At 51.3% G+C, this 24,838-nt stretch overlaps 2 protein-coding genes across 2 annotated transcripts in view; one reads left to right on the plus strand and one right to left on the minus strand.

Annotated features, from left to right (window-relative positions):
- Positions 1-1,827, plus strand: part of Sacm1l (SAC1 like phosphatidylinositide phosphatase) — a 42,961-nt gene extending 41,134 nt beyond the window's left edge. The window contains exon 20 of the mRNA XM_005006838.4: positions 73-1,827. Within this exon, the coding sequence (XP_005006895.1) occupies positions 73-209 (137 nt within the window). The 3' untranslated portion in view covers positions 210-1,827. The remainder of the gene's footprint in view (positions 1-72) is intronic.
- Slc6a20 (solute carrier family 6 member 20) lies at positions 1,495-23,816 on the minus strand. The gene is made up of 11 exons (XM_003476880.4): positions 23,393-23,816; positions 21,239-21,379; positions 20,087-20,178; positions 17,516-17,743; positions 12,306-12,416; positions 11,652-11,893; positions 10,733-10,895; positions 9,279-9,483; positions 7,626-7,785; positions 4,971-5,136; positions 1,495-4,345 (listed from the first exon to the last, which is right to left on the minus strand). Exons 1-11 carry the CDS (start codon positions 23,526-23,528, stop codon positions 4,196-4,198), a joined length of 1,794 nt encoding a protein of 597 aa, XP_003476928.2. The 5' UTR covers positions 23,529-23,816; the 3' UTR covers positions 1,495-4,195.
- Positions 23,817-24,838: the final 1,022 nt, after the last annotated feature.

The raw sequence follows: 24,838 nt of genomic DNA on the forward strand, positions 1-24,838 counted from the left end.
TGTGCTGTACTGCTGACATGGGCTGTGATGTTGGCAGATCGCTTTAACTGGCTGTTTTTTTAAAATCAACAGGTGACACCTGGACAGAGACGCTGGCCTATGTGCTCTTCTGGGGAGTGGCGAGCATCGGGACATTTTTTATTATTATTTTCAATGGCAAAGATTTTGTTGATGCTCCTAGACTGGTCCAGAAAGAAAAGCTAGACTGAATTTGTGTTTGTGGAAAGCGGCTCGGCTTGGAAGAGTCCATGATACAGAGCTGGAGTCTTTACTGACCCGCTTTCCACATGAGCGCAGGTCTTTGCAAAGCCTTTGCCAAAAACCCCTTCTCCTGCTGCGCAAAGCCAGGGACTCTGTGTTGATCTGATGTCCTGGCCCCGATGATCTCGTGACTCGGGACAGTCACATTTATGATTTGAAGCTGTATGGCAATTGAAATAGAGCCTGAATTCAGCCCACAGAATGAAGGAATCTGTTCACTGTCGAGTTAATCAGCTGTTGTGGATAAGTAATATATTTTAAAAACTTAGCTTCTTTCATTGTTTAAAACTGTAAAATTATTTTTCTAGCTCAATTTCATTATTGTCACTGTGGAAGCAGTCACTGTTAGCAGGCGTCTCTCTCCACATCTTTGGACTTTTCTTAGAAGCCTGATCATGAACCAACTGTCCTGTGTGTGTAAGGCATGAGTCTCACACAGTCGGCAGCCTGGTGAGCCAGCCTGTGCCTGTGGGTTTGAGGAGTGGGGACCCCGGGCTCTGTCAGTTCCTGCGCCGCCCCTGGACCTTAATGCATGCTGACGTGGTTGCACCAGCATTTAAACGTGGTGGAAGAGTTGACGGATACTTTATCTTTTATAAAAGGCCTAAATGAAATCAGAAGAATGTAAAGCTGTCTCCTCTGCTAAAGGCACGAAGCGGCCTCTCTCAAAAGGGTGGCCCCATTGTGGAGAACGCACGTCTTGCCAGTGGCTTCCTCTGACCCTTCGCTGGCCTCTTGAGGGCCTTGTTCGGGGCCTGATCCTAGCTTGGGGGCCACAGCTGCCATCGCACGCATGGTACCTTTGCTTTCACTCTGGCTCAGGCTTTGCTCAGTAAGTCTGTCAGGCTCCATGCTTCTTGGTAGTTACAGTCTCCAAATCAAGGACCAACTTCATGTGAAAAAACCCCCTGAAAAATAATGCTTCAGAAACTGTGCATAGTTGTAAGATTGTATATTCAAACTGTAATTACGAAGTTTAGATATCAGAACAGTATATAAGTAGTATAATTACCACTATTTTAAAACAATTTAATGAAACACTGCTATACTGTTTCAGCATTGTGCTTGAAAATATGTATAATACCTTATGTTGTCCTTAAATATTTCTAAAAGCGCCTTTATTTTAACCTTTTTTTTTTAGCATTATCTTTTATAAACAGTAATAAGAGTTGTTGCTTTTAGAAATGCTAAAGGAAATAACATCTGGGGAACCCTGCATTGCTTTAAATCAGTCATTAAACCCAGAGCAGGGTGAGTGGCCAGAACCACCTGCTCTTAATGTGTAAGTAAGCAGCATTTGCTCCAAAGACAGACCAGTGGCCCTTAGCTCCTATCTGCTGTGATGTAACACCCTAGTGCCCCAGATGCTTCACAGCCAGAGCTGCACAGCTCAGCTGCAGCACAGACCAAATCTGAGCTGCTGGTGCAGTCGGCTGCCTGCTGGCTGTGGCCTGATCTTGCTGTGTTAGGTCGCAGCTGTCAGGATTTGAGAACCCTGTCATGATTTTATTTAATTCGTGTACTGTACATCCGTAAGTGAAAATAAAATGTCGTATTCTTTTGTAATTATTGGTGGCATCATTTCTGTACTGTACTTTTTTTCTTGAAATGTGGCGATTTTTTTCTTTATCTTAAAGCAATACGTGATCGTAGAAAAAGTAAGATAATGTAAGTAAACAAAATCAGTAGCTTCTAAATTCTCTTTTCCAACTATGGTCACTTAAGAGAGTCTGTGTATCATTGTAGTTACTTTTTAGTTGCAGATAAAAGCAGAGAAAAGAATATGAATCAGTTTGTAATGACAGCAGTGTACTGGATAGCGAGTGCTATGTAACAAGTTACCCCAGAACTTGGCTTATAACAGCCCACATTATATTTATTGCTTGTGCATCAGGAATTTTTTATTTTTTATTTCTTTGGAACTGTGAATCAAACTCACGACCTTGTGCTTGCCTAGCAGGTACTCTGCTGCTGAGCTATATCCCCAGCCTGTGCATCGGGAATCTGGGCCTAGTTTAGCTCTGTGTCCCCTGCTTTGGGACCTCCCGAAAGCTGCAATCAAGGTTCACCTAGAGAGAATCCACTTCCATCATCACTCTGATTATCCACAAGATTTGGCTCCCCAGAGGCTGCTGGCCGTTGGCTGGCAGCACCCTCATAAGGAAGTGTATGCTAGCGAGGTGGAAATCACGGTCTCTCACAGCTTTACCTCTCTAGTCTCCCGTCACTCCTGCAGGCAAGGAAGTCGTGGGGCCCAGCTCATTCAGGAGCAGATTATATACAGACGCAGGAACACGAGCAGGTGAGGGGGCTTTGGGGGACGCCTTGAAAGTGGTGACACAGTCAGGAAGAGAGAAGACACAGAGCTAAGAAGCAAAGCCCACACTGGGAGGAGCGGGAGATGGGGCTGGCTCAGAACCAGGAGAGCTTCGCCTTGGCCCCGCTCAGCTCCTGGCTGCCTTCCCCAGTTTTCTGTGCATTTCCTTCTGTTAGTTCTTGTCCTGTGTCCTGTAGGAGGGTGACTGCCCAGGGTGACTCGTTTTGAAAGTTAAGAAACTGGCCTCATCCTGTGTGTTCCCTCCAGCCTGCCTTTAAAGCCAGCAGTTTCTAAGTCCCTCACTGAAAGGCTAGGCCGGGAGCCTGTTCCTGATACCGTTACTTGCATAGAATGAATATTATAACACCCTTGTTCCCTGAGCTGTGCTGATGGGCACATCACAGTTCACTCTGGCTGGTGTTGCTGGTGTCGCAGTGTATGTTTTGGTTTTTCTTACTCTTTGCTCTTACGCTTGGTCTTATGGTGAACATTGTATTTGCCTCCAGGCTCTGTGGAAAGTGTTTCCCCATGGCATATCCTGAATCATGGAATTCTGAGCCTAAACTACCCAGGGTAACAGAATTATTTCCCAAGTCAAATGTATCGTCTATTTTCCTGGCAGTTCCACATTCTTGCCTATGCCTGGCATTACAGGCATCTAACTTTTCTAACCCAATGAAGTTCTCATCCTGACATTTCTCTGATCCCAAACAAGGTTTATCATCTTCCATGGTCTTTTTTTTTTTTTTTTTTTTTTTGGTACCAGGGAGTGAACTCATGACTGCATGTTTGCAAGGCAGGTGTTCATATCGCTGAGCTAAATCCCTGGCCCACCGTAGTCTTGCTTTGTTTCTGGCTCTGTGTCCTTTCCGGATGGGGTCTCGTGCCTACCTGCTTGTTTGAATGTCCTTATCAAAGGTTTGTTGAAATTCTTTATATTCTGGAGACCAAATCTCACTGGTATTTGTACCACAAATGTCTTCTCCCTGTTTGTAATTGTCTTGTTTTCTTTTGGGTTCATTTATGGAAAAGAGGTCTAATCTTGGTGTTTTCCTAGGACATCTGTGTTATACTCTGAGACTTTGTCTCTTACCTCTGAGGTTCCCTTTGTATGTGGTTTTGCTCTCCCACTTGTAGGTCCTTGTTTCAAGAAGAATGCTGTCCCAAGCACAGCCGCACTCAGAAAGGAAGAGGTAGGTAGATGCAGAAGGTGCGCATGGCCGTGAGGCCTGACGAGAACCTTCCTGCCACGGCTTCTGACAGCATCTGACCACTTAAAGGAAGCCCATGGACAGCAGGTAGCATCAGAAGAATACAAGAAAGCGTGAACTGGAAGAGGTGAGCACATCTGAGACCAGATCTAGAATACTCCATTCCCCTAATGGTGCTGTGTAGGTCTTTTAAAGTGATCACAAATAACCGTAGCCATATTGAACTATAGCCACAAAAACAAATGGGAAAGGAAAGCAGTCCAGAGATGTGTGTTGTCTCAGCTCAGAGTAGTTTGTCCTGATTCTTCCCAGAAGCAGAGAGGAGCAGTACTTTGGGCTTAAATAATTTAAGAAGCAGTCCCTGCCCAGAGGCTGTGGGGACCACAGGGTTTGGGGGCCCCAGTTCTCAGGCCTTGGAGGCCCCATCTCCTTTTGTACACTGATGCATGACAAAAGTCCCCAGGGCCACCAGGGGGATGCACATGGTGGAGGAGGCCACAAGTAGCCCAATGATGGCCAGGGCATATGCAGGGTAGTCCTTGGTCACCAGCTGGCCCTAGAGGAGAGAATGCATCAGGGAGGGGCCTTCCTGCCACGGCTTCTGACAGCATCAGCCAGGCCTTGGCCTGCAGTGAGGTGGAGGCACCGTGGGGACAAGTGTCACAGGTGCCCACAGCAGCCAGAAATAACCAGCGCCTCCCTGTGAAGCAGTGCCAGCCACCTCAGGGCGGGGTTGCCCGTGCCCAGACTCAAGTTTCCCGCGGCAGTGGAGATGTCCTGCCTCTATCCCTGCAGGGTGGTGCCCAGCCACCTGCTCTGAGGCTTAGTGCCTGACCCCAGGCACAGTCCCCAGCACCGGGCAGCTGCAGTAGGGATTCCTGGGGCCTGCTGTGGTCTTGTCACTGGCACACTCAGCTGTGCAGTCTGGGCTGAGCCTGCATGGGGGATCTCGGTCTCACCATGACTCCCCACCCTGAGCCAGGCGACCTGTAACACCAGCACTTGGAAAGCTAAAGCAGGAGTATCACTTTAAGTTCAGGGCCAGCCTGGGCTACCTAGTGAGTTTAGGGGCAGCTTAAACTATACAGTGAGACATTGTCTCAAAAGTAAAAAACAAAAAACCTTGAAGCTGAGGTGACTTGGGAGCCTAGTCACACTGACCCTGCAGGGATGACAGGTACCTGAGTGGCATCCCAGGCTTGGTACTGCAGGGTCCCCGACAGGATGTAGTCAGCCAGATAGAAGAGGAAGAGGCTGATGATGAGCAGCGGGCTCACGAACGCCCACATGACCTTCCAGTACCAGTTGAGGGCACGGCCAGTCATGGCCTCGAGCTCGGCTCCAAATCTGCATGCAGTGGGAGAGAACCTGGGTTTGTGCTGCTGCCGGAGCCAGGCGAACCCAGCGCGTCCTCTGCACCTAGAAGTCTGCTCTGGGCACCCTGAGCTGTGTGTACCCCGGGGCCCCTCAGTGAGGCTGGAGGGAGAGAAGGCTGGAGGCTGCCAGTAAAGGAGAACTCTGCCTGCTACTGGCTTTCAGGGAAATCTGTGGTGTAGACCAAAGGCAGGGCCAGGGGCGGTGGGGGCCAGGCACAAGGGATGCAGTCCAGTCTGTATCTAGGACAGAGCCCCTTGGGTGGCTTTGCCTCCCTGCCCTTCTCCCTGTCCACGGGCATCAGCACTGCCTGTTAGAAACACCCTGGGTCAGGACCCGTGTACCTGGGGACTGTAGGGTTCAGGGACAGCACAGGGGCTACCGTCAGCAGACCCCTGTGGCCTTCCACCTGGCTGCCCCTAGCCTTTTCTGTTTCCCTGAAGCAGCACCTGGTGGTGTTCCCCTCTGGGGTCTGACGGCCTAAGCCCAGGTGCCCGAGCCTACGGGGGTTGGGGTCCACAGCAAGGGGCAAGACCAGGGCTGTGGAGGATGTGCAGGGCACACAGAGCAGCTGGAACCTGGGGCGTCTCCTGCCTCCAGGCCACACCCTTTAACTCTGCTGTCTTGGCAGGACAGGCTGGGACAGGGCCTGGAGTCACACAGGACTCGGCCACCAGGGCTCTCATGTGCGATGTGAATACCCAAGGCTGGCAGAGTGACACAGGTCCCATAGTGTGGGTCCTCTCCTTCTATCACTTGGTCCACCTTGGAAGAGAAAGGTGGGAAGAGCAGGCAGCTGACCAGGTCATTGTCACTGGAAAGCCACCAGATGGCGCAGTGCCTGGAACAAGCCTCTGCCAGGATGGAGCTGCTCAGGAATTTCCCAGGGCGTCCTCAGGCCGCTCACATCCACAGGGCTCCTTCCACAGGCCTGCCCCCTTCTCCAGTGCCTTCCTGTGGGCCCAAGGTTCAGTCCTGTCCCCAGATTCTCTCTGTACTGGCAACAGAATCCCTCTGAGTTGGCATTTCCTGGATAATGAATTTAGCCCATTTTACTGGGGATTCTCCTGGCTTTAACACCAATTGGCCCATATTCCAGAAATCTTTCCATACTGGGGAAACAGAATTGGGCACCCTAATGTTAGTGACTTCAAAATGTTAGCAACTGAGCCTGGTATGGTGCATGCCTGTAACCTCCATGCTTGAAAGGCTGAGATGGGAGGATTGCCATGATTTCAAGGCCAGTCTGAACTACATAGTGAGACCCTCTTTCAAAAAATTGTAGTAATTGGCAGGATGAGGCTATGTGGCCTTCAGTGCTCACATTAAGTTGTTTTGTTGTTGGTTTTTGGTACCAGTAGTCAAACTCATGACCTTGTGTTTGCCAGGTAAGCTCTGTGCCACTGAACTATACCCCCAACCCTCACATTGCAGTCTAATGTCTTAAGTGAGCATATCCCATTGAGGAGTCCTGGGTTTTCAGAGCCTCGAGAAATCCTAGAAGAAACACAGCAACCTGGCTTGATTTCCCTAATGACTTAAAACCAGCTGCCCACAGGAGATTCCTCAGTACGGTGGCGATGTCGGCCTGCCTGGGGCAGCAGGAGACAATACTGTAGGGCTGCCAGTCTACACAGGCATCCACACTGGTATCCTGTCTACTTCCCTACCCCCACCCTGCAGCAGCAGCAGCAGCTGCCGCGGATGAGACCTGGGAGGAGGGGGACCATGCGGCAAAGCCCCTTGGGGCAAGAGTCAACATTAGAGCAGGATTTCTCAGAATCGACGCCTGCTCACTGCAGCATCTGGTTCAGGGCCGGGGAGTCCAGGACGCTGATGGGCTCGCAGGCTCCTTGTTGATGCTCTTGTTCATGGGACCATAGAGTGGTGGAAGGTAGACCAGTGGTCTCCAAGCATGGTCCCCAGGCTGCCTGGGAATAGGAACAAATGGGGACCCTGGACCCGTCCTGGACCTGCTTCACCAGAGCCTTTGTCGGGCTAGTTCAGCCAAATCCTCTGCGAGCTGCTGCAGATCAGCAGTTCTGACCCCAGCTTGCATTGCGTCACCTGGGGAAACGGAAAACTTCCCGGCCCTGGGCACCCAGAGTGGGGACCTGATCTCTGCAGGATGCAGCAGATCTTCTAAGATGAAAGTGCTCAACAAAGACCTTATCAATATTGACAATGGCTGGTGAAGAGGTCGCCTTAGTGCCGGAAGGAACAATTCTGGCTTCCTGGAAAGCTGTGGGGATTTGGCAGTGTTACCCAGAGGCATCCCATGATACAAAGAGAAAGACAGGAAGCAGAGAGGCTGCTTGTGGAGCCCAGCGGAGGGCAGAGGTCAGGCAGAGCAGTGGGTGAGACTCAGGGAAAATGACAGGTTTGAGGGCGAAGAGCAACCTTCTAGAAGGGAAGGTACCAAGCCAGGACATTGGCGGCTGTGGGGTCCTTGGGCTCCTCACCTCCTCAGCCCGTACACGTAGCACACGGCGATGGCCTCCACCAGCACGATGAGCAGCAAGGACAGCGTGGCCGCGTAGTCATTAAAGATGTCGAACCAGTAGCTCCCAGCCTCCATGGTGAAGAGCAGGCCGATGGCGCAGTTGACAAGGCACAGCAGACCTGGATGCCAGTGAGACACCTACTGGCCAGCCAGGGGCACCGCCTTCCCCTGCCCTCCCGCTCCCTCAGACAGCAGGGCCCAGCCCCGAGGGACTCTGTGCCCTGGGTCTGTCCACCTGGGCTGGAGGAGCCACCCTGCTGGGGACATCAGGCTCAACGGGAAGCAGGCGTGGGGAGCATTGTGCTCTCAGAGTGTCACCCAGGGTATAGGTGTAGGATGCTGGGGACTCTGCTGCTCAGGCCCAGTACTCATGGCGAATGAAGCAGGGGAGAGATTGGGGTTTCCCCAGCTCCTGCTGTGTCAGGCACTGGTCCTCATGGAGCCCTTAAGTTTCAGGGCAGGGAACAACAGGGCCCTTTCCCCTGGAGCAGCCAAAGGCTCTGAGATGACCTGCAGTGTCACCACGGCCTGTAGCATGGGAGCGGCAGAACCAGTCTGGTCCCTCCATGGGTTAACCCAGGTTTGAATCCTAAGCTCACATCTGTCTGGCAGGCTACAGTAGGAAGGAGTCAAGGCATATTGGCTGGGGAACCACTGGCCATGCAGTGCAGGCTGCCGAGGGTGCCTCTGGTCTGAGGAAGGGTGGGCGCGGACGGCCCTTGGAGAAACAGCAGCTCCACCTGAGGGTCAGGACTTTGAGGGGTGGGCAAAGGTGTCCTGTTTTGGGGTTCAGTTCGTGCTAGATGTGGAGGCATGGGGCCATTGGAGGTGGTTGGTTTAGGGTCCTGGGGTCCCTGCCTGGTTGGGATGGAGTCCAGTGGAACAGGAAGCGACACCATAGGAAAAGCTGGTTCTTCCCCTGAGCACCCAAAGGTGGAGCAGAATGGAGGAAGAAATTGTGGAATCACTCTTCCCATGGCTCACTACAGCTGGACCAGGCCACCGAGTCCTGCGTCCACCCACAGCATAGGCCTCAGACTGAGTGGTGATGGGATGAGGATGGGTGATGTGTCCTGTCATTGATAGAAAGTGTGGGGACAGAGCAGCCAAAGCACAGTGGAAGTCGGGAGAGAGATGATGCTTTGGGTGCTGGTTCCCTGGGGAGGGGATTGGATTGAGGGAGCTCGGTGGTGGGAAAAGGTTTTTGGTGTTAGGTACTGGTTATGTCAGAGAATACACATGCAAAGTTCGTTTTGTTGCCCTATACAGCAAAATGCTCGCTGCACGATTGCTATGTTTCAGTGAAAACCAAACTAAAGCAGGTTTTCCCTGAGCCTGGAGAGCTTTGAGCGCCAGGCAGAGGTCTTGGCTTTCCTCACAGTCAGGGTGACCTTTTCCTGCCAGGGGATGGGAAGAGCAAATTGCACGAGGAGAGTCCTGTCTGTGGGCCAGGGCCAGAATCAAGGTACTGTCTGGTGTCCCAGGTGCCTGGGACACTACAAAGGGAGGCTGGAGCCACCTCAAGGAGACGGCCCCTGAGCAAATGCGCACCCTGCATGTTCCCTGAGTCCCAGCCCACACCATCCCAGCCCCCTGCCAGTGCCTCACTGACCTGAGATGGCCTCCTTAGGCAGGTGGCTGGAGATGACCTCGCTGTCAGTCAGAGGGGTGAGGATGCCCATCATGTTGCCCAGCATGCTCCCAACGCCCAGCAACAGCAGCATGAAGAAGTAGAGCACCGACCACAGCTGTGACACATCCATGCTCTTGATGGCCTCGGTATAGACGATGAAGGCCAGGCCTGTGCCCTGGACAGCCTGCTCATGGGGAGAAGGCGGCAGTTACCCAGGAGTGACTTTCTGCCACTCAGTGCCTCACCCTAGCTTTCCTATACACTGGGTACAATGAGATCAAGCATGGACAGTCTCTGCTTCCAGTGTCGTGACTGCTCAGGTGTCCCGAGCCCTCATGGAAGGACTGGGGAGGCATGGTGGGCCCAGCTTGGTGAGGAAGTGCTGGTGGCAGTGTTCAGAGGTAGTGTCCTATGCTGGGGACCCTGTGTGGACACATGGAGTTGTGGAGACTGGGTCTGCAGCTGCTGCCTAAAGACAAATCCTCTGGGGTGCCAGGGAGGGTCAGGAGCTGTCGTGGGCATAGGTGCCTCCAGCTCCCAGCAGGAGAAACAGCAGAGACAAACCCCATGTGTTTGTAGGTGGGGAGCACTCCGCAGTTGTAACCCACAGAATTCCCAGAGAGTAGCAGTGAGCTCACACCCAGGTGCTGAGAGCCCACAGGAGGACAAGTGATAGAGAGTGAAGAGTCAGGGGGAGACTTCAGGAAAGTGACAGAGTGGCGAGCACAAAGGAAGGGCCTCTGCAAGCTTTGGTGTCCAGACCTTGGATTGTAGCAGCACGAAGAAGAGGAGAGAGGTGGAGCCCGTGGACACAGAAAGGATCTAAACAGACCTGAAGCCATGGAGAGAGATAATTTGGGAATCCAGCAAAAATTAAAAAGTTGGTAGTGGCCCTGCAGGTGGGGGAGAAGCAGCAAGGAAGCTGTGCGGTCCCCCCCCACACATACCTATAAACAGCCGGATGCAGCACAGCCTGAAATGATAATAAATGAAGCAGGGAAGCTGCCTGACTTTTGTTTGATTGACTTTGCAAGCTTGGAGTAAAAACAGTGCAAATGTGGAGGGTTGTCCTTCTGGTGGAGAAAACTTGGAGCAGATAACAAAGGGAACTTTCACTTTGTGTCTGAAACACATTTTTTTATAAAAAAGTGGAAACTCCAGATGATGAAATGACTTCAAGTATGGATCTGGAGGGGTGGCTATTTGGTTGTTATGTTATTCTTTGCGTTTTCCTGTATTATTAACACTTAGAAGAGGACAAGGCTCCAGAGAACCTTGCAGTACTTCACAATGGGTGAGACACTCAAGAGGCACCTGGACAGTGCACTGCCCATCACTGTCCACCAGGTGGCAGAAGGCCCAGTCATTCTTGCTCCAAGTCTCTGTGAACACATGGGCAGAGGCACCCTGGAGCCACCTGGCTGGCACCTTACCGTGTCCAGCTCCGACTCCAAGCTGCAGTTTTCCAGGAGCGGGAAGACCTCGCTGTACTTGCTCGGGTAGGTGGAAGCCAGGTAGCCCTTCACCTGCTCCAGGTTGCTGGCTGTCAGAAAGCCATCTTCAAGGTCAAAAGAATTGGTCAGCAGCAGAATCACCCTGCAGAGCAGACCACCAGCTTGACCTCCACTGGCTAGAGAGGCTGCTGGCCTTAGCGCCTCCCAGGAGCTTGGGGATCGGGTGCCGTCCTGCCCGTCTCTTCCTTGTACTGAACTGAGGGACGGGAGGCTGTGCTGGCGAAGATGGGGCAGCTGTGAATGCCTCAGCCACAAATGAAGGTAACGGCAAGAAGCAACTTCCATGGTGAGGCTATCTAAATAGCGGGACCAGTGAGACTCAGACACGTTGCTCTAGGAAATGTCGTGACTGGCCAGCTAGTGTGGTACCACACAGATGGTCCAGGGCACCACATGTGGTGATGGAGAACTTCAGCGTGGCTAAGCTGAAATCTAGAAATAACCTGCTTGTGACTCCTGACCACTAGATAAGATAGCTTACCTCTTGGGTGATGTTCCTACAGTTTGGTCAGGAGTTAAAGACAGTAAGTTCTGGCTGTCCAGGAGGTCTCGATTCCCTCTGAATTAAGGTTGATGGGGCAGGAGCTGTTGATGTCCTGATCTACTAAGTGCTCTGAGCACCTTCTACTGCCCTCATCCCCGGGACTAGCCATGGTCTCCTGGCCCTGAGTGCTGCTGGGAGGAGCCCGAAATCAAACCTTGGCTTGACTCCAGAACTGGAGCTCTTTGCCCACCTGTGGCTTCTGGACAGCCACTTCTTGCCGCCCTCCCTTCAGCTCAGAGCTCTGGGGACTGTCCTAACTCGAGGCTCAGGTCCTTGTGGGTCATCCCCGCTTACTTGTTCAAACAGTCTTCATAGTTGAAGGTGGCCTTGAAGCCATAGATGGAGAAGGTCACCACGCTGGCGAATATGGAGGTGGCACTGTTGATGAGGGACACGACGATGGTGTGCCTCTGGCAGTTGTTGGAGGGCTCATTGTAGCTGGCTAAAGCGATCAGGCTGCCAAAGCCCAGGCCGAGAGAGAAGAAAACTTGTGTAGCTGCATTGATCCAGGCCCTGGGGTTGGCCAGCTCCTCAACCTGGAAGGCCATCAGGGACAGGAACAGTGAACCCTGACTATTAGTCGAAGACTTACACTCACAGGGAGGGAGGCCCAGAGTGGGCAAGGGCTTCCCCCAGCTCCTCCAACCTTGGTCTGTGCCCCCCTACTCCTCAGCACACAAACCACTCATCAATCTTCCCATCACACTGTCCATAGCACTTTAGAAGCATGTAATCTAGTGTCATGGGGTTGCATGATCAAAAAACACATGGCCTCAGACTTCTCAGGTAGGCCCTATGTGAGTCTGGACATCCAGCCTTCTGGGTATGGAGATGACGCCTGGCTTCACAGCTCCCTGTGGAGAGCTGCATCTCTCCCACCCTCCTCCCCATCCTGGCAAGTGGTAGGATGAGTGAAGGGTGTCTTCACGACCCGCTCTGTGTTCTCACCTTGGGAGTAAACATGTACAGCAGACCATTGGTGGCTCCATGCAGAGTGAGGCCTCTGACCAGGTAGATGATGAGCACACCATAAGGCACCAGTGCAGTGATATATGCCACCTGTGGTACCAGAGGATAGGGTCAGCATCCGGGTGAGCAAGCATGGCAGACCCAGCATCCCTGGAAGCAACACAGCCTGTTGGGTCTTCAGGCTGCAGCCCAACTGCTGCCAGCTGGAGGTGGCCTGGGCATTCTCGGTTGGATCATGGTCTGGCTTTGCCCTGGAGAAATGGGCTGGTGGTTGTGTAACCCCGGTCTGTAGCCACCAGGAAATTCTTAATTGGCAGACAAGAGGCAGCAGGCACCAAGGCTTCTGCCCTATGGCCTCCTTCAACCTGAATGTATTCCACATAGCTGGGGCACCTGCAAGTATTCCCATTGACATGTTCTCATTTCTGGGTAGAGAAGTCAGTCTGGGAAGCAAATAGGGGCAACCTAGTAGTGAAGCCACAGAAGAAGGCTGCCCATAGATGTGTGTGGATCCCAGTTTCTGAGCCAAATTTTTCTCAGAGCCTCCCAGTGGCCTCAGCAAGGCAGGAAACAAAAAGATACCATGAATCATCTGTATTCTTGTGAGTTTGCATTAGGCCAGGTTTTCCTAGTGAAGGCCTGAAACAGCCTGGCCAAGAGTACTCTGTGAGGAGGAGTAGGGATACGGAGTTTGGGGAAATGTCCCACAGCAGATTACAGAGTCTGCAGTTGAAGTGTTACGGTGCCTCTTACAATCATTGTCATTTGCTTGGGCTTGAAACTGCACATAAATTATTTTGTGCTTTCTTTTTTTAAAAAATTTTTTTTCTGGTTTCTAAGATCTAACCTAGGTCCCTCACACTGAGGTATATCCCCAGTTTTTTTTTTTTTTTTTTTTGGTACTGGGGATTGAATTCATGACCTCATGCTTGCCAAGTAGTGCTTATGCCACTGAGCTAAATCCCTAGCCCTGTGACTAGCTTTTTAAGTTTTTATTTTGAGACAAGGTTTGATAACTTGCTCCTCTTTGGGTTGAACTTACAAACCTCCTGCCTCCATTGCCCAAAATGCTGAGATTATAGGCGTGTGCTACAGTGGCTTCTCTTTCAGAGCTCAACATAGAGGCCTTCGGGACTGGTATTTATCTGTAAGTAAGTCACTACAGGCAGCAAAGTCTTTTCCTTAAAGCAAGGAACAGTGTTGCTTCATGCATGAATTCCCTGGGGGCTTGGGTCCACCTGTGAGCAACACAGCTGGTGACCCTTTCTAGATGGGCCTAAATTGTATTCTGGCTGATCTGTCAGATACTGAAGTAGATGACACGACAAAGAATTAAAAACAAAAAATCTGACAAGTAAACTGACATACAAAGCCAGAAAGAAAGATAAAGAGCCAGTCTGCCCTTCCTGTGAGACAGCCATGGCCATGCAAAGACTGGGAGGAGAAATAAGGAGCCAATCCACCCTTCCCATGAGTGAACGGTGGGCATGCAGGGCTAGGAAGCCAATCCTTTCTTTTTGTAAGCCAGCAGCAGTCATTCAGGGCTGGAAGGAGAAACGAAACCAATCTTCTCTTCCCGTGAGCCAGCCAGTGTGCAGGCTAGGAGACAAGAAAAGGCCCCTTCCACCAGTAAGTAACCAGCTGATTTGGCTGAGTTGATAGCAACTGAGGTACAAAAACAACTTCATTCTTGTATTGTTTGATTGACTTTGCAGGCCTAAGGCCAGTAGTCTTAGCATCTATGTGGAGGATAACATTCAACACAGCAACTATGGCAGATTTCCTTCTGTCTTGTTTGTGAAATGTAATATTTTCTCATTGTTTTGTTCTGTTTTATTGCTTTATCTTCTTCATTGTCCTTTGGATTGGTTTTATTCTGTTCTGTTTTGTTTGATTTTTATTTCTGATGGCAGCAATTTTGAAGATAACAAAAGGCATTATAGTAGCCATTGTTGACTTCCTATTATCCTGTTTTGAAATCCTGTACTGCTTTCACTGTTTTGATTGGCTTTACTCTTTTATTTTGTTTGGTTTTATTCTCTTTAAAACAAAAATTTTTAAAGAAGACATAGGAAACCCAACAAGAGACAGACATTTAGGAATAGTAGCTTAATGAATTAAAGAGGAATATGTAGGATGTGACAGACCACTTCAGTGTGGAACCAGGCAGATAATCCTGGAAGTAAATCCTCAGTAAATCAAAAATGCAATTGAAAGGCTAGACAGTATAAAAGATCAGGAATTGAAAACTGATTTTAAGGGCGTAAGCGCCTGCCTTGCAAGCACGGGTCATGAGTTTGATCCCCAATACTGATAAAAAGAAATTCTGAAAACAATGATTTTATCACGGGACACATGGGTGGGTCAGCATATGTAAATCAGTGACTATAGTGCACCACATAAATAGAATGAAATGTAAAAGTCACGTAACCATCTCATCAGGTGCTGAAAAGGCCTATGATAAAATCTAAACACCAACAACCTGTTGAAAATAGGTCTAGGCTGGGGATGTAGCTCAACAGCACAGCACCTGCTTGCAAGTGTGGGGCTCTGAGTTCAATTCCTGGTACAAAAAAAAAAAATAGAAGAACTTTATCTCAATGGATAAAAACTATCTCTTATATACCCAAGCCAAGATCATATTAAACAGGGAAAACCTGAGAAAATTTCCCCTGGAACAAGACTTGTTCACTCTTACTACTCCTGTTCCAGATGGCACCTGAACCATTAGCAAGAGCCACAGGTAAAAGAAAGAAATAAAGGAGGAAAGGTTTATTTTAGCTCACATGCTGTAGAAGTTTCAGTCCATAATTGGCTGGCTCTAAGGCAGAGCAACGTGGCACATGGACATGGCAGAGGAGAAACAGACCATGGCATGGCAGACAGGAAGAAGCTAGTGGTTAAGGCAGAAGGGGGATATGTAGATATTTCCTGTATATCTCCAGGCCACACCCACACTGACCACCTCCTCCCACCAGGCTTCCCCTCCCAGCATCACAGTCAGCTATAAAGCAATCCAGTGATAAGCATCATATACCTGTGCTCCAGGCACCTCCCAAAAGCCCCTCCTACCAGTGCATTAAACTCTTGGGGGATATCTGGATACAAGCCATAAAAATAGAAGACCCCCCCCTTAAAAGTCCACCAGGGTTCATTTTAGATCTGACAGACAAATTCAACATAGTAGTAGCATAAAAAATGCACAAATATCAATCACATTCCCATAAACCATTAATGAACACACTGAAAGGAAATGAGGCAAACTTCTGTTTACAATGACCCCTCAAAATGTAAGACCTCTATAATACAACTTAAATAGTTCTAAACAAAGAGGGCATTGGCAAAACAACCCTTTTTTCTTGGGTTGGTACAATTATTGTTAACATACTACAAAACAGAGTAACAAATTCAACACTATGCATATTAAAACACCAAAAACATTCTTTACAGAACTAAACAAAAACAACAACAACAAAAAACCAGCCTGGACTTTCATTCAGTTTCTGAAAAGACTCAGAATAGCCAAAGAAGCCCTGAGAAAACAGAACAATTCTGGAGGCATCAATGTATTTGACTTCAAGTAATACTACAAAGCCACAGTAACAAAAATAGGATGCCGCTGACACAAAAATAGATCCATGGACCCGTAGAACAGAACAGAAGATGCAGAAACAAACGTGGGCACCTATGGCCATCTGATTTTCAAAAAAAGGCCCAAAAACATCTGCCAGAGAAAAGATAGCCTAAGAAATGGTGTTGGAAAAAAATCAAAGAGCCACGTGCAGAGAACGAGATCTCATCTCTCTTCCTGGGCTAAAATCAGGCCAGAGACTTAGGTATAAAACCAGAAACAGCAGGTGTGGTGGTGCACATCTGAAACCCCAGCATCCCAGAGGCTGAGGGAGGAGGATCACCACAAGTTCAAGGGTAGCCTGGGCTACCCAGTGAGTTTAAGGCCACCCTGGACTGCATAACAAGACCCTGTCTCAAAAAACAAAACACAAACCAGAAACACTGAAACTTCTCGAAGTCTATGCCAGGGAAACACTTGAAGCCACAGACACAAGCAAGGACTTCCTGAGTAGGATACCCACCCCCACCCTGCACAGGAAGTAATATCCACAATCCACAAATACAAGCAAGGGGAAGGATACGCCCTATAGGAGACAAGTTACCAAATGTGAGCTCATCTTTGCAGTTACTTTTTGGGTACAAGATGGAAAACTCAAACGTGTAAGGGAGTTAAAAATCCAGCCCCATAAAACAATCCAAGGAAAAAAGCCAGCAAGTGAATGGGAGAGAGATTTCTTAGGCAAAGAAATTCAAATGGTCAAAAAGTATATGAGAAATGTCAACACCTCTAGGCATGATGGAGAAATGCAAATTAAAAGCACAGTGAGAGTAGCCTCATAGCAGCCAGAACGGTGGTCCTCAAGGACACCACCATGATTGCTGACCAGGACCAGGAAGAAGGCTGCCTTCTGCATGACTGTGGGAAAGGGAAATCCGGAAGGATACTGTGGAAGTCGGCATGGTGATTCATCAAAAGATTAAACACAGAAACACAGTGCCCCAGCAACAGGCTCTTGTGCTTCCTCCCAGAGGAATGAAGGGCCTGTCCCAGGGTGATCCAGGCACCCCACGGTCACAGCAGTGCAGTGCACAGTGGCTGAGCTGCAGGGACAGCCTGGATGCCTACCCACACAAGAATGGGTGAAGGTGGTGTTCTCGGCCCGAGGGAACAGGAAATCATCGTTTGCCAGGGAGCTTCAGGAATGAGGACCTGGAAGTGAACAAAACTAGGCAGCCTCAGAAAGTTAAATGTTGCAGGACTTCTCTCACCTGAGAAGCCTAAAAAATACATATGGGCAGACAGACATAAACAAAAAGGCAGGACAGGGCAGAAACTGGAAGATACATTTCTGATGATGGAATGGCCAGAAAGAGGAGGAGAAAGGGAAGGGCTGAGGAGGAAGTGAAACTTTCCAAGCCACCAACTTCTGTGGGGAACCTCCGTCACCAGGTAAGGTCAGTGCACACTAATGTAATGCAATGCAAGGCTGGGCTACAATTGCAGTCACTTCTGGCCACCTTCATCTCACAAGGGTACTTGATCTATTCCAGCATGCTCTATGTCCCTGCCCCACTCTATGGAGCGCTCCCTGATGCTGCCCTCCCCGCCTGCCCACCTTGCCCGTGGTCTCGGGGCCCCGCAGGATGCACAGGTACACCATCATCCAGGCCAGGACCAGGCACAGCGCCGGCTCCCACTGCACAGCCCCACTCTCCTGGATGGACGGTGAGATGTTGAGGGTCTTCCGGTACCAGAAGTACTGTGTGGACGAGGCCTTCTCACACTCCTCATCGTAGCCTGTGCGGTTTCCATTCAGGGGGCAGACAGACCATGGCAGGGGGTCCTGCAGGTTGTGCAGAGGGGTGAGAGGGAGGCCAGGGTGGAGGGATGAGGGCAGGGGAGGAGCTCCTGTGGCATGAGAAGTGCATGCCTGTAGGGGGCTCAGAGGGGCTGCAGGGGTGCACAGTGTGGTTTTGGGGTGGAGTGCTCCCCAGAGGTCTGTGCGCGGTGGCCTTGCCATAGCAGGTGTTGCTGGGCAGTGTTTAGTGGCAGGGCCTAGTGAAAGGGTCAGTTGGGGTGTATGCCCTTTGTAACTGGTGGGACCCTGTCTCCTCCTGTGGGAGATGCCACATCTGTGGCTGCACCTGATTGTGTGATGACCTGCTGTCCTCTGTGTCCCTCACTAGAGGCCAAACCAATGGGCCCATCTGCTCCACACAGTGAACCTTCCAAACTACTTAGCTGAATAACACTTTGTTCTATGGGAGTTCATTGCCGCTGGTGTCATCTTAGTTACTCTTCTGTTGTTGCTGAGACAAAATACCTAACACCCAAAGTGAAAAGAGGAAAGGTTTATTTAGTTTACAGTGTATAGAGGTTTCAGTCTGTGTAGTTGGCTGGCTAAGAGGCAGGGTAGCTTCGCAGAGGCAAAAATAGTTCATGGTGAGCAGAAGGCAGCCAATCAACAAGAACCTTAATAGCATCTTCCTGCCTATTTTATCCAGGCTACCAGGATTAGGGTGTTGCTAAACCAATCAGTGGACTTAATTCCAGGATTGTGCCATGAGCCAGTCACACACTCTAAATCCAGCCACCCCTGAAAAGTCTCTATCATGGCATGAGGCTTTGTGGGGGCATCTAGACACGAGCTGTAACAGGTCTTTCATTGTTATGCAGAGTTCACTCTGCTTTTGTCTGCATCCTGCGGGAGCTCTGGGAACACCTGAACTCCTTTGTGGGAGTAAAGACTGGAATGTGCAATGGTGGAGTAGCTGTGATGACAGCACTGTGACCCATAGCTCTGCAGCAGCCAGCCCAACCTTGGCATCAGAACAGTCAGCACTTGGTCCAACCAGAGAAAGCCAGCTATGCACCCCTAATAGATCTCACAGAATGTCTTCCCTCTAGGTAGCCTCCTTCTGGCTCCCCCAAGCCAGCATCCTACCTGCAGACACTGGGTCTGAAAGCCAGAGGGCGATGAGATCTGCACCCTGCAGCCACCATCTCTTGAACCAGAGAGGAGTGAGCACCAGTGATTGACTGTCAGCCTAAGTCAGCTCAGCCAGAAGTCTGACACATGGGCATTACAGGGTGGAGCTGGGAGGGTCCTCTCCTCCTGCAGCAAGTTTAAACTGGATTCTCTCTTACTCATCAACAAAGGCACCTACATGATGTGTGACATGTCTGTTATGGTTTAGATCTAGAGTGGCCCTCAAGCTCTCATGCCCTCAGGGATGGGGCTTTGGGGAGTTGATCAGCTTCCATGGGTCTTGTATTCACCAGGGATTCATCCATGAATGAGTTCAGGAATTGAGAGTGCTGTGAGGATGGGGGTGCCTGGGTAGAGGGAAGTCACTGGGGGTCTGGTGCCCTCCCTGGCACCTCTCTTCCCTCTCTGTTTCCTGGCCAATGTAACCGTCAGAAGCTTTTCTCCACAAAGCTCTTCCACTGTGCCATGTCTGAGATGGAGCCTGCCAGCCATGACTCATGCTTCTAAAACCATAGCCAAGAGAAACCTCTCCTTTGCGCTGTGGGTGTCAGGTTTTGTGTCTCAGTGATGAGAAAGTGACTACGACAATGCCCAGTGAACCTGACTCATGGCCAAAATCTCACAGAGATAGTAAATGGGGTGGGTGAAAGAAAAACAGAATTCTGACCAGGGCTAGAGGTGGGATGGTTGCTACAACCCTACCCTGCCAGTATAAGCTCCATGTTGATCTATTTTGTGTGTTTCTGGTTTCTGTGAGCTTAGGTTCTTGGACAAAAATATTCCAACTGAAGCGAGCATGAACAGCCCCTCACATCAACCCCATATTCCACTAGTGGCAGAGCCAAGGTGCTCAGCCAATCTGCACAGAACAGCTGGAGCCTAGGACCAAGCGCATGGGCAGGGCTAGGGCCATGCTGGCGACTCCCTGGTTGCAGAATCAGCCTTAATAGTTGGATGAGAGGGATCTTTTGTCCGTAGGGCCTCTGGCAGCTTGTGTGAGTTATGTCTCCATGGTAGCCTTGGGGCATGGGGGATCCATGGCTCCCTGGTTCAGGAGTTCTGTGGTGGATAAGTGGCTGATTCCCCGACGCTGTTGCCCACTCCATGGCTCTCCCTGATGCTGTCAAACTCTACCTCCTCCCCACCTCCAGGTGTGGGTCCTGCCCTTGCGCAGGCTCTTGTGGGCAGGGGGCTCACCTGGAAGGAGTGGAAGAGGTACCAGAAGCCCCAGGTGTTGACCACATTGTAGTACATGCCCAGGAAGAAAGACACCACAACGCTGGCCACGCCTGAGGGAAAGCAGAGGACAGTGAGAGGGACCACGAGTGGGTGGCCCACCACTCGCACATGCCCAGGACATGCCTGCATGCCGTCCTGCATGTGTGTGAGTGCTGAACATGACCACACACCCGGCCGGATGTGAGAGCTGTGTCTCTTCTCCGAACTCTGTCCCTGTGTGGGACACAGAGCTGAGGACATCTGTGCAGATCCCTTTGCCAGCTCCTGTGCTATGTACTTCACACTCCTGGGTCTTCATCACAGTACTGTCCCCATGCCACATAGGCGAGTACTGAGCCACAAAGCTGGCCCCAGACTGCCCAGCCAGTGAGTGGCAGAGCTGGGACTCAGACCTCTGAAAGAAGCACTTTGTGACTGCCACTGCCACTGCAACTCCCACCTGTGTGTCCAGTGGAACAGGTGCTCCCCCTTTGGCTCACGTGGCACAAGACTCCGAAATGAGTAAGGGGTTGGGGTCCAAGTGACACTGAGGCAACTGAGGGTGGTCACAGTGTGAACAGCGCCCAGTGCTACTAGGTGCCCGGCTCCCTTTCCCTGCTGTGATGAAGGCTAAGTGCCTGCTCTTACTGATCGACCTGATGGGTGATACCGCACACAGTAGCTGTGCAGTGACAGGGAAGAGGCCTGGTCACTAGCAGGGAGCCATGAGTCACATGCTGTCCCAGCAGACTGATGGCCAGCGCTGAGTGGAGATCCTACCCCAAGAAGCTTGTGGGACAGCTTGCAAGTCTGCAATAGGCCATGGTAGAAGACTATGCCACTGGCATCAGCAAGCTACAGGACAGCTGGGCAGCGATTTCTCTTCCACAAATTCCAAAGCTGAGGCCCAGAGAAGAGAAGTCAGGTATATCAGTGCCCAGGGGCTTCCCTGTGAGTCAGGGTCCCACCCCTTCTCAGCCAGGTTTGCTGGCGGCTCCCCCTGGGCCATCAGTTCACTCAGTCACTGCTTACTCTGGGGTCCTGTGCTTGTTCTAGAGCCTCATACCCACCCCATGCCACCTAGGGGACAGTATGTCTCTGTGTGGAAGGGAATGGGGGAACCCCACATACCAACACCTCCAAGGTAGGGACTGATGGTCCTCCAGGCACCAATGCTGCCCTGCCGCATGCGCTGCCCCACTGCCAGCTCCAGGTACAAGAGTGGCATTCCTTCCACAATGAGCATGATGAGGTAGGGGACCAGGAAGCTACCTGTGAGCATCCAGAGCTGAGGTCAGGCCAGCAGTGTTAGACGGGCCACTTAGGGCCACCCACTTCCCTCTGCAAACTCCCTTGCATCAGCCTGCCTTTCCCCTTGTTCACTCTGCCTTCTACCTCCTACTCATCCATTTTCCTGTCTGACTCCATTCTTCTGTCTGTAAGTCTTCCACCTATCCACACATCCATCCCTCTGTCATTTCGCTGTCTAATGACCATCCATCCATCCATCCATCCATGCATCTATCAGTCTACCCATTCCTTTATCTACCCATCCATCCAATCATCCACCGTCTGCTAAACCAACCATCATCTATGAATCCATGCACCCATCCACAACGCATCCATCCATATTCAAAAACCCACCCATCTATGTGTCCATCCATTCATTCATTCCATCCATGCATCCACTCATCCATGAATAACACACCGACTTGTCAGTTATAAAAATGTTCAATACTCCTAGCCCAAGAGGCAAACAGCCCCTGCCTTGCTTCCCTGGAGTGCCCTCCTCAAGGCCTCTGCTGGCTGGTCCTCTACCAGAGCCCCCATTGCATCTCCTGTGTCCTCAGGGCCAGGACCACTGAGTCCCTGCATATTTGGAGCTCCTCCTCTTTCTCCTCCCTTGAGGTCTTGTACAGCCCTCACAGTGCCCAGGTAAGGCAGTGTCTGAAACACCATTTACTAAGCACTGGCTGTAGCCAAGGCAAGAAACTGGGCAAGGGCCAGTGAGAGAGGAGGGTGGGGCCTCTGGGGAAGAGAAAGCTGAGGCTACCACTGCAGGGATTAGGTGAGTCCAGCACCAGCTGACTCCTCAGGTGTGAAGGTAAACAAGGCAACATCTGTCCTTACAGGAGCACTGCTCAGTCACACACGCTGCCTCCACAGTGCATGTACAATGGGCTGTACCAGTAGGGCTTACGGCCATGCTCTGGGCCACCCAGGAACCTGTGCGTCACTCCGAGCAGCTACAGAGAGTCACCCCGAGAGCAGGCCATTGTGCATCTCACGATGGTGGGCATCCAGTCTGGGCCCATTTCCTGCCCTGTCTCAAACCGTGAACACAGCCTGGCGCACTTGCTTGGTTATTCCTGGGGTGACGGATCCCAGAAGTAGAAAGCCTGGGACACAGCCTAAGGAGGGAGTGGCAGTGGTGGTGGGCAGGGAGAGCAAGGTCCACACCCCAGCCCAGGACTGCCTGGCTCCTCCTGTGCCCAAATGGGGCCTTTGCACCCGCCTTTTCCCTCTAGGACTCTGCTAGGGTCTCTCCTGGCCTCACCCCTTCCTGGTCTGTATCCACTTGTGTTGGCGCCTCACCAGCTCCTCTGGGTGGTGAAGGAGGCTGAGACTGTGCATAGCTCTCTCCCTTGAAATCCCTGGGCTTGGTGGCTATGTTCCCACAGCCCACATGGAGCAGCACCCCAGCCTGAGAGGTCGAAGGAAGATCTCACTTTCACCAGTGTCACTGGGGACTGCTCCCAGGGAGGCTGAGGCCACCTTGGCTCAGTGGCAGGGCCTGCCCGCCGGCCTGCTGCCTAGGCCAGATAGAGACACAGGCCTGGGGCCCAGGTGGAGTGCAGACCTTTAGTCCTGCTCCTCAGTGACCAGCGCCCCTCTCCCACCCTCAGCGAGCGCCGGAAGTGTGCTCTCTGATCACTTTGTCAACGATGTTAAAACAGTGCAGGTATAGAAAATGAAACCTGATCCATAATTCAAAAATACCTGGAAATGGATTATAGAGCCCGACATCAACCCAAGCTTGAAACACTAAGGAAGTCGGAAAACCACCTCTCTGACCTCCTTTGGCAATGATGTCCTATGTCCTGAAGCAAAAGCACTCTCTGCAGAGGAAGGTACAGAATCCACCCTGCGGCAGGGCTGTGGTCAGCCCCTAGGAGCTGTGATCTGTAGTTTGCCAAGGTCCCTGCCAGGCTAAGTCTCAGGTGCGATGCCCCCCAAGATCCACTGGTGCCAGTGTGGCCAGGCATGGCTGCCCGGGATACTCACCGCCACCATACATCTGGCACAGGTAGGGGAAGCGCCACACGTTGCCCAGACCCACAGCGTAGGAGATGCAGGCAAACACGAACTGCAGGGGGTGGTCCCACTGCTCCCGGGCCTTCTCCTCAGGCCCAGGCTCCATGTCCTCTGCTCCTCTCCTCCTCTCAGGGGTCTGAAGGGAGTGGCTGGGGCTCCCCCAGAGCTGCCCCTCCTCACCCTTAGCCAGGGAGGCCAGAGGTGCCAAAGGGAGCTCTATCTCCTGCAGCTCTGCCTGCTGGAGGACAGGGTCTCCAGGTCTCTCTTCTGCACCCCAGACTCCTGTGTCTCTCCTCCCCTTTTTGTGCACTGAGCCCCAGTATCTGCTCTCCCCACCCGGCTCTGCTGCTGTCCCTGCCGTGTCCCCCGTACCCTCTTGGCCTGGACCTCATGCTTGGCTGGTTCTGCCTTGCTCCTTCCTGGCTGGCCACCTTTGCCCTGCTGCTTGCATTGTTCCCCAGCCTCATGCCACCCAGGCCGTGGGACCTCTGCCCATCCTGGGCTACCCTCAGAGCCCCTGGGAAATGGCACAAAGAATACAGTACCTGGCCTGCGCTCAGCTACCAGCTACTCCGATTCGCAAACTGCCAGTGTCTGAGGTGTGAACGCTGCCCTGTGGGTGACCCAGCCACCTACGAGATGGCCCTGCATGTGGGACCTGACATGCAGTGTGTAGCAGCTGTTATGCTGGATTTTCCCCATGCAGGGTAGACACCGATAGCATTAAGAGTACATGTGGCCTGGTAAGTGGTTAAGAAATGTTTGGTTCAAGTGCTTATTACCTGTGACTTACAAGCAGGAGTTACAGCATCTGATTCTGAACACACCTGATTCTGAACAGTGGCTGTGTGTCACCACCTGCTCAGGACATTCCCGACATTTTCCCACTTGGCTCCCAGAGCCTTGGGGCAGGGAGACAGCGCAGCTCTGGGCAGTGTCTGAGTCCCAGTGAGTGGCCTTAGAAGAGCCATTCTCTCTGTGCATGTGGCTGTCACTGTGCCCAGGTGACAAGGTGTGTGGGATCAAAGGCCGCCAGTGTTCGGTGTCAAATGATTTCTGGGAGAGGGGTGCACCCCGGGGTCAGAGCTGTGGGTGTGGCCCAGAAACCTGCATGGGGCTCCAGATTCTCACCCCGACAGCCACAAGGGTCACGTGGTTCTCAGCACATGCTTGCCTGGCCATTGCAGTGTTAATTAACCAGTGGCTCTCAGCTCCTCCTGGGATAAAGTCCAAACTCCTTGGCTTTGTCTGTAAGACCTTGAGGAAGTTTATAAAATGTTTTCTACATTTTTATATCTAGGTTATTTCTTTTTTAAAAATTATTTTAAGGGTTTTTAAATACGTATTTTTAGGTTTTAATCAGCATATACTTGTATGCATTTGTGGGGCACAGGGCGATACTTCTATAGAGGTAAA

Source organism: Cavia porcellus, unplaced genomic scaffold (assembly GCF_034190915.1).
Source record: "Cavia porcellus strain 051 isolate PalLab524CR breed Dunkin Hartley unplaced genomic scaffold, mCavPor4.1 scaffold_14, whole genome shotgun sequence".
In the NCBI taxonomy this organism is placed as follows: Eukaryota; Metazoa; Chordata; class Mammalia; order Rodentia; family Caviidae; genus Cavia; species Cavia porcellus.